Source organism: Arvicola amphibius, chromosome 5 (genome assembly GCF_903992535.2).
Source record: "Arvicola amphibius chromosome 5, mArvAmp1.2, whole genome shotgun sequence".
Lineage (NCBI taxonomy): Eukaryota > Metazoa > Chordata > Mammalia > Rodentia > Cricetidae > Arvicola > Arvicola amphibius.
The window spans coordinates 102564864-102577406 of record NC_052051.1 but is presented as its reverse complement, the minus strand read 5'-3'; the positions used below and the strand labels follow the sequence as shown (position 1 = coordinate 102577406).

Sequence of the window (12543 nt, the reverse complement as noted above, 5' to 3'; positions counted from 1 at the left end):
CCAGTTCTTCTTCATCCTCTATACTAGGCAAGGTCTCTCACATAAATCCAGAGCTCACCAGTTCAGCTGGAGAGGTTATCCAGATTCTTCTAGAATCCTGTTTCTGCCTGCCATAGTGCCCACCCAACCTTTACCTGGTGTTGGAGATCCAAAGTGGCCCCAGTTCTTGCTTAACTAGTGCTTTCCCTATTATGGCTTAAGTAAAATGCTGTAGGTCCCCAAGTGGCGATAGTGGGCAGCGGGCCATGAGACCACGCCGCAGGTCTCTGAGCAGTGGCAGGCAGTGGGCAGTGGGTCACAAGACCACAGTGGGCCACAAAGGCAGTTGGGTCCCAGGCAGGGAGCCCCCGAGTGCCCCAGGTGCCATGACCAAGATGAGTAGGCACACTATGCAGAGGAAGTGGGTATTTAGTGGGTTATGGAGGGGTTAAGGAAAAGAGGAGTAAGGGAGATGGGGGAAGAGGAGGCGGGAGGGGGAGAAGTGGGTATGAGGAAGCTAGACAGACGCTGCCTCTTTGGGAAAGAGAGGGGAAAGGGAAGGGGCTCAGGCTGCCTAACTTGGTGTTGGAGGTAGGGGTGGGGCGAGGCCTGTCTCTTAAAGGGACAGGACAGACCATTACATTCCCTACCCTACCATCTTGTGATGTCATCTAAACAGACTTTCCTAATTGTAACAAACACAGGTATAAGCTTGTATGTATCTTGCTCCCAAGCAAAGCAAAAGCAGGACTGTAGTATTTTGGCTTTTGTTTTCTCTTTTTACCTGAAATATCTGCTTCAGTGAGAAAAGAGCCCTTCTTAGATCTCGGCCACTGGAGTTGTACAGTTTCTCTGAAATAAAGAATAGGACAATTAATTTAGTTGACTCCATGAATGGCATAAACATAAGAAATTATGAAGGATGACATCTTCTACCAGGAAAACGACTACAATGCAGGTACTCAGGTCACCTCAGCACTGTGAAAAATAACTCATATACATGCCTGGTCTGTTACAGGTGCCAGGGAGAGGCCCTCTCACCCCATCTTCTTCCTCAGTACAAGTATGTTCCTAGGGTTTAACAGACTGTTTTCTGGCTTGTAGATATTTCGACTCAGTGACCAACCACATTGGGAAAACCAATACAGCCCATACAATAGCTTTCAAGGAAATCGTTTATTTTAAATTGGGAACTTGTGTGATAGAGTAGAGCATAAAATAATTTAGAAATTCGGATTCTGTGTGATAGAATAGAGCACTAATGTGGTCATGGGCGGGATACACCTGCTATGTGTGCTAACTCTGAAGGTGACATGCCCTGGGAGACGTGGGAGCAAGCGGTGTTAAGCTGCAGCATTTGCATTGAAACAGCAACTTAATTAATTCAATTCCTATAATAAAGAGCTATACGGTATATAGTTTCTTGAGTGAACTCTGGTAATTGATCTCTTTCAAGGACATATCAGTTCATATAAACTGTTACGGTCTTATGGAAATGGAAATACTTGTAATATTCCTGGTCCTCCTTTTATTGACTTTATCAGTCTCTCTCTTGGCTTTGATAATGATCTTTTGTGTCTAATAACCTTTGATTTAACAGTCTGAGTAGAGTCATAGCAATAATGTTAGTCTTTTCAAAAGTCAGCTGTGGGCTGACTTTTTTTTTGGTTTTCCCATTCTTTCTGAAGTTTGGCTCATTGATTATTGTCTTCTTTGTGTTTGGTTTGGTTTCAATTGCTCTCTCTTTTTTTTCTAGTTTCTACTTTTAAAAATAATTGCTTGCCGTAAAATAGGTAACTGGAACTTTTCCCCCTAGGGACTGAGCACAGGGCCTCCAGCATGCTCTGCCACGGAGCTATGGCCCCAGCCCATCTTTTTAGTTTCTTAAAGCAGAACCTTCACTAACTAGTTTCGTGTCTTTATTTTGGAAAATCGGCAATGATTCTCCAGTTTCTTCTAAGCAATACTGTTTTTTCATTCAAATTTTATTAAAAGTGAATATTTCAAATATTAAATTCAAATGTAAAGGGGCTGAAGAGATGGCTCAGTGGTCAAGAGTACATATTGCTCTTCCATAGGACCCAAGTTCAGTTGCCAGGACCCATGTCAGGTGGCGCACCTGTAACTCCAGCTCCAGGAGTTTTCTGAGCTACATGGACATCTGCATATACAAGTGTCCAGACAAGCACACGTGTGTGCATACATGCACAAATGCAAATGAACACATTTAAAATATAAAATAAATCTTTAAAATCCAAGTAGAAATAACCTATTCCTGTAACAGTTTTGAACTGTGGTTTACTAGAACTATATCACTTATTTCTAAATATACAGAATTTTTCAGATAGCTATCAATTCTCAACAGTCAGAAAATATGATTTTATAGAATTAGTGATTTTAGCTATATTAAGGTGTATTTTATGACCCAGAATATCTTGATGAATCATTCGTGTATATAAAATGGCATGTATTCTCTCATAATTAAGAGAATTGGTCGATGAATATCCACAGGGTCAAGTTAAATGATAGTATGATAGTGTTCATAAACTCATGTCTGTTTATTATATATATAAATATAAATATATATTTATATATAAATATGAGAGAGAGAGAGAGAGAGAGAGAGAGAGAGAGAGAGAGAGAGAGATGAGAAGGACTCACTATGTAGCCTTGGCTGGTCTGAATTCACTATGGTGACCAAGTTGCCTTTAAATTCACACACATCCACCTGCCTCTTGATCCCAAGTGCTGGGATTAAAGCCATGAGCTACCATGCCACTGAATTTAAACTGAAATTCCTCTAGAGAGAACACTTGTCTAGTCTGACATCTTTCATTTCCACCGCCATCTGTTTCAACACTTTCTATTCCAAATGGAGCAGCAGAGAACAGCATTCTTCCCTAAGAACGACTTTACTCACACAAGAGAACTCACTTAGAAGATTCTAATTTTTAATGATTTGTTTACTTTTATTGTACTGTATAGGTGTTTTGCCTGCATTTTTTTTGCATACCGCATGTGTGCATTGCCCGCAGAGACCAGAAGATGGCATCAGATCCCCTGGAACTGGAGCTACAGACAGTTGTAAGCTGCCATGTAGGTGCTGAGAATTGAACGCAAACCCTCTGAGAGAGCAACACATGCCCTTAACTACTGAGCAATCTCTCCAGCCCAGAGAGTCATGTAATTTTAATATAGTTTTCTTAGTATCAAATATCAAAAGAATACCTAAAATCAAAAATTATATGTGTGTGTGTGTATGTGTGTGTGTTAAAGTATTTTCTAAGACATTCTGCTTTTTAATTCCATATGCTATAGAGTGTAAGGCAGAATTTATGCCAGAAATACCACATGTAATCTTTGATAGACAGCTTTCTTTATCCTTCAGATATGATTGGTAGCTGTTTTATGTTTGGACACAGGGTCCCCTCTCCTCATGTTCTCCAAATCTGTAGCCTTGCACAATCACATGTGAACAAATGTCACACACTGGCCCCTTTGTCACAGGAAAGCCACAGTGGAGCCATCTCCAGTATGTAGGAAATAGAAGTCCTATCTGTTAGTTACTGTTTAATATTGTTTTAAAGAGACACCAAGACCATGGCAACTCTTAAAAAGCAAACATTTAATTCTGGTGGCTTGCTTCTATTTTGGAGGGTTCAAATCATCATGGAAGGGAGCATGGTGGCATGCAGGCAGGCATGGTGCTAGAAAAAGAGCCAAGTGTTCTACATCCTGCAGGCAACAGGAAGTCAACTGACTGTCATACCGAGTGAAGCTTGAGAAAAAGAAAGCTCAAAGCCTGCCCCTGTAGCACAATTAATGAAAACCCAGAGACAGAGATTTGAGTTCAACCTCAAGGTCAGAAAAGCAAAACAGCCAGCCACTGGCTCTTATCTCTACTTTAGTCCGAAATGGCGATCCTGCCTCCAGGAATCTCAGAATGTATGAGAGCTGTCTCCTCCCATCTTATATTGCTCTCTAAGGCTGGGACTAAAGGTGTTCACCACTCCTGCCCAGTTTTTCTGGGAAACTAGTGTGGTTACTGGGATTAAAGGTGTGTGTCACCACTGCCTGGTCTCTAACTCTGATCAGTGCAACTATTTACTCTCTGAACTTCAGACAAGCTTTATTTATTAAAATACAAATGAAATGCCACTACATGCCCCTACAGTGACACACTTCCAGAAGAAGCTGTGACCCAGACTGAAGGTGTGCCCTCCAGCTTCAAGGTACAGATTAAGGGTGTGTGTCATCAGGCCTCTTCCTCCAATGAGGCCACACCCCCTAACAGTGTCACTCGCTATGAGCTTCTGGGGGCCAATTCCACTCAAACCACCACAGGTACTTCCTGGTTGCTGAGACAAAACATGTGGTAGACTCAGCTTCAGAGAGGAAGGGATGCTCTGTCCACTTTCTCTTTTTCATTCTGTCCAGGACCCCAGGCCACAGACTGGTGTCACCTGCATTCAGGCTGGGACTTTCCTCCTAATTTAAACCTCTCTAGAAACAGCTCAGCAGATACTCCTAAGGGTATTCTCCTAGGTGGCTCTAAATCCCATCAAATCGACAATCAAAATTAACCATCATACTTGGTATTTCTGTAAATCATTCATCCCAGGGTATTTGTTTGTTTGTTCGGTTGGTTGGTTTCATTGGTGTTTTGTTTTGTTTGGTTTTTTTTTTTGTTTTTTTTTTTTTTTCAGACAGGGTTTTTCTGTATTACAGCACTAGCTGTCCTGGACCTGTGCCTGCCAGCCCATCAGTCTTCAGATAAAGAGGCTACACAGGAACAAGACCTTTCAACTTTTCAAGGTCTACATTATTATTGTTGTTGCTATTGAGAGAATATTAATGCATGTGTGATGGCCAGGGGCACATGTGCAACAATGTGCACATGTGGGTTATAGGATAATTTTGTAGAGTTGGTTCATTACTTATGACTTCACATGGATCCCAGGGACTAAACTCGAATCACCAGGCTTTCTTAGCAGGTGCATTTTCATGCCCAGTTACCCAGCAAGGTTTTCAGACTCGGTGGACTGAAAAAAGACTGCCTGAGAAAACCTCATTTAAATCCAGATTCCCTTGGATCATAGTCCCACCTTACAAGATATTCCTAGCAATGCCTTTAGAACAATCCTTTATTGGTTGTCTACTAAGCAAGTGCCATGTGGAGAGACTGGGGCTACCAATGAGCACGAAGACAGTGGTAACCATCAATGTCATATAAGAAAGCAATGACAATGTTTAGAGGCCCCAGAGGAAGGGGTGACAAACCTAGTGGTCCAGGGACTGGGACATAAAAGTGATCCTGAATAAAATCAGCTAGCATGGAGAGCTGTATGTATGTATGAATGAAAAGGCAGTAGGCATGAAGCCAAGCAGAAGGAGAGCCATTCAGTCAAAGAGAACACCCACTTGAACACAGCTGCCACATGGGCAGGTGGGCACCCTGTCATCATCCAAACCATTGGAGAGACATGGGGAGAGCCAGCCCAGGATGTAGTGATATTTTGTTTGTAATCTAACAAATAAAACTTACCTGAAGATCAGAGTGCAGAGCTAAACCACTAGTTAGCCATAGAGGCCAGGTAGTGGTGTTATACACCTTTAATCCCAGCACTTGGGAGGCAGAGGCAGATGGATCTCTGTGAGTTCAAGGCCACCCTGGGCTACATAAGATTGAACCAGTCTAAAAGAGAATTAGAGCCAGGCAGTGGTGACTCACACCTTTAATCCCAGTATTTGGGAGTCACATGCCTTTAATCCCAGCTCTAGGGAGGTAGAGACAGGTAGGGAAATGGCTGGGTGGAGAGAGGAATAGAAGGTAGGAGGAGATACAAGCTCAGAGACATTCTGAGGATGTGTTCTGATCAGTCTGAACATGCAGTTTGAGGATTCGCAGAGACAGCCTGAGGATTTGGTAGAGGTAAAAGGTCTCTCTAGTGGCTGGCTGCACTGCTCCTCTGATCTCTCAGCTTTCGCTCCCTAATATCTGACTCCAAGTTTTTATTATTAAGATCAATTTGAATATTGCTACAACAGGGAGAGCCTCATGGGCTGGGCTGAGTGATTTCAGCTGTGTGCTTCATAGACGGCTCAAGAAAGCAAGCAGGGAGAGGATGGGGATCTAAGAGGATGGGACTTCATCAAGTTCATTGCCTGCATGGCTGCCCAACACAGAAAAACTGAACAGGAGAGTAGTAAGAGCCAGAACCGATTAAAAAGGCTTTTGGAAATGACACTGGAGAAACATGGGTCATTGGACCTTCTCCTGAGATAGTGAAAGACTCTCCGGAAGCCAATCTAGGGTCAGAAGCAGCCTCATCCCCAAGAGTTTAATGGCCCAGAATGAGTTCACTTTATTTGCTCCAGGGGAGGGTCCATGGATCAGTTTCATAGATCGATGCATGCTGTGAGTGCCCAGAGCTGTGAGTGCCCAGAGAAGATGGTACCACTTCAGCGCCCCAGGCACTCCCAGCCTCTTCTGTTTATCCCTAGATGGATAATTTGATGCCTTTCTTTCCTTCAAGCACTAGCCATTTAATTCTATGACAAGAGATGTGCCAAACAAAGGAGTGAAGAGACATTTAGTGATGTCAGGGAGACAGCTCAGTGAATGAAGTGCTCGCCACACAACCACAAGGACCTGAGTTCAAATACCAAAACCCCTGTGGTGAGATAGGAGGCAGACACAGGAGGACCCCTGGAGGCCCAGGGGCCAGCTAGCCTGGTGTCTGCAGTTAAGCTTGAGACAGCAAAGAGACCATTTCAAACAAAGTGGAATTCACCTGTACATTGTGGTACACATGTCTGCACACACACACATACACACACACACACACACACACACACACACACACACACACACCAAATACCCAGGGCACAATTCAATTCTCAGGATGGTGATCTGTCAGCCAAGAAGATAGCTCAGTATTGCAAATACCAGACCTTAAGGAAATGCTAGAGGCAAGAATTAGTCCTTTGCTGTGGGAGAATGTTCTTGTACACTGTAAAGATTTGTCACTTGTATTGGTTTAATAAAACACTGATTAGCCAATAGCCAGGCAGGAAGTATAGGTGGGGCAACCAGACTAGGAAAATTCTGGGAAGAGGAAAGGCAGAGACACAATCATCAGCCAGAAGCAGAGGAAGCAAGATGAGAATGCCTCACAGAGTAAGGTACCAAGCCACATGGCTAAACATAGATAAGAATAATGGGTTAATTTACGTTGTAAGAGCTATTTAAAAATAAGTCTGAGCTAACAGACCAAACAGTTTATAATTAATATAAGCCTCTGTGTGTTTATTTGGGACTGAATGGCTGTGGGACCAGGCAGGACAGGAACTTCGGTCTACAGTCCTAAGCATTGGAGGTGAACAGCATATAAGAAGCTATTGGTAGAGGGAATACAGATGATATCCAGTTGTGCAGTGATGTGCATAGCTTATGGTCTGACGTTGCTACCTGCTGGGTCCAATCCAGGTTTTTACCCTTCAGATGGTTACCTTGGAAACCACATCTACATCCTCATCTTCACTGAAGAATGCAGCCCAGGAAAAGTTCTTAATATGTCTAGATTCAATCAGTTTGAGAAAATACTTGTCCTTCAGAATTTGAAGAAATGATTTGACCTTGGGAACAAGAGAAATACTTTCACCTCTGTCTACAGAAACCATCCATGCTCAGAGGTAAAGGCAGTATCAGATAAGATAGAGTAGACTACTGGACAAGCTGAAAATTCTGTCCCAGGCATGCCTTTTTCATCCCCAGGATCAAAGAATAGTAGAGAAGAGGGTCCTCAGAGGTCCTTAGTTATTCTGCCTCTCTTTATAGTTTAAAGAGAACCCTAGATATGTTCCCCAAATGCCCAGTTGTTCACATTATCCTGAAACAGGCTGCTGGCCCCATGGCATCATTTTATGTCATCTTGAGTGGCAGGCAGCCTAAGCCCCGAGGGACCCAGTGATGAGATTGAGTTGGGTAGTCTTGGATTTGGTCTCCCTGTCTCTAGCTATTGCTCTTTCTCTTTGTCAATTGTCTTCCTGCTTTCTTCCTTTTTACACTTCATTTTTCTCTTCTCCATTAATTACCATCTGGAGAACTTCAGATACTTATTTCATCATCAGCTTTCATACTGCCTTTAAAAGACTCTAAAACTGATGTTGGGTGTCTTTCTCTATTAGAACTGTCTCAAAAATTAAATGATGTAGGAGGGTCCAGCCCATTGTGGGCAGCACCATTCCTCAGGCAGGTCGTCTTGGGTTATACAAAAAAGCTGGCTAAGCCTGTGCAAGCCAGAAAGTAAACTTCCATAGACTCTGCCCTAGTCCTTGCCTTGAGTTCCTGACCTGACTCTTCCCTCAGGGATAAACTGTGACCTGGAAGTATAATATTCAATAAATCCTTTTACTTCTCAAGTTGCTTTTTGTCAGTTTTTGTTTTGTTTTGTTGCTTTTTATCCCCAAAACAGGATAAAAATGGGAACATAATACCTTTAGAAATAGACCCAAGGTTCAGTGCACAATGCATGGGCAGATGGTCTCTTCCAAGCACAGCACTCGGGTTTGGGGAGTCACCTCTTGCCATCTGCCTGGTTTCCTGGATGCTAAGAAGACTGGCTAAGCTCAGAGCCTTCTGGGCTTTGGGAACCCGCAGCAAGGCACCATCACTGCCTTGGAGACAGAGCCTTTGTTTGCTGGGGTCAATAGATCTTGACAGGGAAAGGCTCTCCTTCCCTGCCCTGGACACTCTGAGAAAAGGGGGTAGCTGTTGGGTCTTGGAGAGAAGATAAGGATCATTAGCTGGGGTCAAAAGGGAACGGTCTGACATCAATCATGTGACCTAGCAGAGATGGTGAAGCTCAGGAGTGCACTGGCCCCACGCCAGGGGGCGGGCCTCTTGCTTTCAGTGTCCTTCAAGAGAGGAGCAGCCTTTCATCCAGGGCAAGTAGCGCAGCATGCAAACAAAATGGAACCAGAGCAGAGACCCAGTTTTTAAAAGCACAGCTCTAAGGAAAGTTTATAAAAGCCAATTGGGGGGGGGGGGGTGGGAAGAACCAAAGATCCACGGGGAAAGAATATATGGCCATGTTTCTACGATTAAATGTAGCAAAGTTAAATGGTGTTTGGTCCCGCAGCCAATTCACACCTAACTGCAGATTTAGACACCTAGAAGAATGAGTTGCATACGTGTGGAGCCCACGTTCTAGTTACTTCCCTTCTGAGTGTATTTCAAGCGGTGGGTCCTGCATCACCGCAATGAGCAGAGACAACATGGTGGGCCCAGGCGCTCCTGTTCTGCCCAAACAGCTGCATGAGCCCAGCATGCTTGCAAAGTTCACAGGAGCACAACCTGGACGCAGTTTCAAATTCTACTGGGCTTCAATTATAGAAAAGCCAAAGAGCGCCTAGCCTGTCATTAGCCCATAACTCTCTGATGACACACAACTTTTACCTAAAGTCAGCTCCACTGGGTACCAGAAGAGCAGTGGGTCCTGTAAAAAGATGTCAGCATGAGAGGATGAGCCATGCTCCAGGGTTTCTGCAGGAAAAACTTGGCTTTTGTTATAAGGGTACCAGAGCGACTCTGAGTTCACCTGGGATGCTTTAGTCTCAAGTAAGATGATTCAGCCTGAGAGAAGCAGAAGGACAGCTGTCCCAAGTTTAGAAGGAAATCACCAGCCAAGCTCCCAGGGGCACACCAGCCAAGCTCTTGGGGGCACACCAGCCAAGTTCTCAGGGATGTGCCAGCGCTCTCAAGGGTGGGGGTCTTACCACAAGCACAGCCCTAACCCTGCTGTTAACTTTTAGAAAATCTCTAGGTCTCCAGTTTTACATTTGCAAAAGAAAGTATTGGCACGGAGTACTACTAGAGTGGCTTATTGTGAAAAGACAGGCTCTGTTGTGGTATCAAGACCCCAGAGCAAATGGGCTCCATCCTCTGCTTGTGGGATGTAACATGGGGCAACTGCATTGGAAAGCACGTTGATAGTTTCTGATAAACAGAAATAGACACCTGCCCTTGGGCCCAGCAGTTCCCCTCCTTGGCTGTCCCAAAGGAAAAATGAAAACTTATACACATAAAACTATTTCATGCAGATTCACGGGTTGCCTTACTCACAATAGCAAAAATCTCCCGGAATAGTCCAATATCTGTCGGCTGGTGAGCAGGTAAACAAGCCGTGGGGCATTCATACAAGCAGAGCTAATGGGCAATACAAACACTACTGACACATGCCACAACATGGCAGAGTTTCAACATCACACTAAGCAAAGGGAGCCAGACGCCAGGAGTGTGGATTGTAAGACTGCATTTATACAAAGTTTTGGAAAAGACAAATCTGATCTTCAGGGACAGAAAGCAGATGAGTGCTTGTCTGGATTGGGGAGGGGGAAGGGTACAAGAAAGATGCATGAAAGGACTTGAAGGGAAATGGTTTTCGTCTTGCTTGTAATGGTGCATGCAATTGTCAAAAGTAATCAAGTTGTGAATTTAAAATGTGTCGATCTTCTTGCACGTAAATTATTCCTCAGTAAAGTTAATGAAGAAAGAGAAGGTTGATCCTAGAGTCTATAATTCAGCTCATGTTCCAACTCTTCAGAGACACATTTAAGAAACTGTTTCTTAAATTTAAGAAACCACAGCAGACGTAAGGGGTCATGAGTGCCCACAAAGTGGTCGCCACAAAGCATCCATAGACAGAAAGCCGCGCATGGAGTACTACCTTGGGAGCACTCAGGAAAGCAAAGAAGACAGCCTAGTGGAGAGGCATGCCTGTCCGTGCTCATGCTGGATCTGGGGGAAGGAGAGCCATAGTGAGCACCTTCCAGTGGGAACCAGGACTGCTGTCAGCAGCTGCGAGTCGTCATGGGGAAGACGAAGAAAGGAAGGAGTTGTGTTGCTCACTGCCAAAGGTTTGTGAGGAGGTTCGTCTAACAAGATAGCCCAGAAAGATACACAGAGGACTCCAGGAAATGCCAACAGAGAGAGGCCTCGGGCGGGGGCTTCAGAGGCCTGCCCTTCCAGGAACAGAAGAGCCCCAGACAGATGGGGAGAAGTGAGCCTGTCCCTAGGGTCGGTGAAGCAGGTGCAGCCCTCCTAGCTGAAGAAAGTGCACACTAAGGAGACAGTCGGCCTGGGGCAGCTGGGCAGCAGCAGTGTCCTGGCAGAGAGACGACTCCTGGAAGTCATCAATCATGTGCATGGCAGCTCAGCAAAGTCACATTTATGATGGTCACTCAACCACCGTGATGTCCATTATGTGCCCTGCTCTCTGTGAGGCTTCAGGTTCACTGACTGCGGCTGGTGGCCTTTCACAGAGATGTCACTTGTCAGCAGATGAAAGAATTCCCAGGGCTCTCTCCCCTTGCTCCTGAGACTCACTTATCCAGCACTTCCTTTGCCCATCAGGGTCTCAATCCCAGGAGGACCAGCAAAGGCTAAGAACAGTTAAGAGACTGTCGAGGCATGTGAGGTCTTAGTGAACCTGGGTTTGGTTCACAGAACCCGTGGAAAGTGGGTGTGATGATACCTGTCTGCGACCCCATTGCTGGAGGGGTTAGTTAGACCTCTGCGGCTTCCTGGCCAGCTACCCAGCCCAGCCCACTTACTAAACTTTAGACAATGACACACACACACACACACACACACACACACACACACACACACACGCGCGCGCGTCTGGCCCTTCAGGAAGCATCCAGGCTCACCTTCTAGCTCTCCACCCCTCCGCTCCTCCTCAGTGGTTCACCATCAGCTCGCGTTGCTATGTGAGGACAGAGAACATCCGAAAGACAGCTGTAACCACAGACTCCTAACAGAATTACCCACGGTCAACACAATGACACAGTTCCCAAATCACTGTGAACAGGGGCCAGCTGATCACTGGTTGAACTATTTCAGGTAAGGAAGCATGTGGGTGGGAAAAGGGAACTTTGAGCACATTTGCAAAAGATGGCATTCTCACTGGCTAGGTCACCCACATACCCCTGATGTCCACCCAGCATCTTCCATTACTCCCGAGGACAGAAGGATCATGGGAGTAGAAGCACAGGCATGTGCTAACTAGGTGTGGGACTCCACTCCCTGTAAAGCATCATGCTGGAGGCATCTCGGAAGCAGAACTGGGGGAGCGGATGGGGCACACAGTTACAATCCAGGAAATCGAGCTGCAGAGAAAGCACGTTTTGCTGCCCCCCCTGGGGGGGGTTCCCTTCAATTCCCCCCTCCTTCACAGAACAGAGCCACAAGCATGATAAATTCCCTCAGTAATCTTTGTGGTCCGACAGTAGGGCCCCAGACATCACCACACCCCCTAGGGTGCTGTTGCTCTTTCCTGCATTCCCCACATGGCCCCAGGAAGAGACATGAATACCCATCATTATGCCACACTTAGAGGCTGCCTCAAACACTAACTGCAGATAAAGGTACCATTAGGCCAAATTCAGGCACCCAAACTGTTGCTAAGTTTGCAAGGGAGCTGAATTCTGTTTTGCTTCTCCTAGTCCGAAAATTACAAAACACTTGAATTTCATATTCTCATCAAGATCTAAGAGGAC

The 12543-nt window shown here is 45.1% G+C and overlaps 1 protein-coding gene across 5 annotated transcripts in view; it reads right to left on the bottom strand.

Moving 5' to 3' along the window:
• Window positions 1–12543, bottom strand: part of Fhod3 (formin homology 2 domain containing 3) — a 412222-nt gene that overhangs the window by 241466 nt on the left and 158213 nt on the right. For all 5 annotated transcript variants that reach the window (XM_038330720.1, XM_038330721.1, XM_038330722.1 and 2 more), the window contains exon 4: window positions 764–831. In XM_038330720.1, the coding sequence (XP_038186648.1) occupies window positions 764–831 (68 nt within the window). The remainder of the gene's footprint in view (window positions 1–763; window positions 832–12543) is intronic.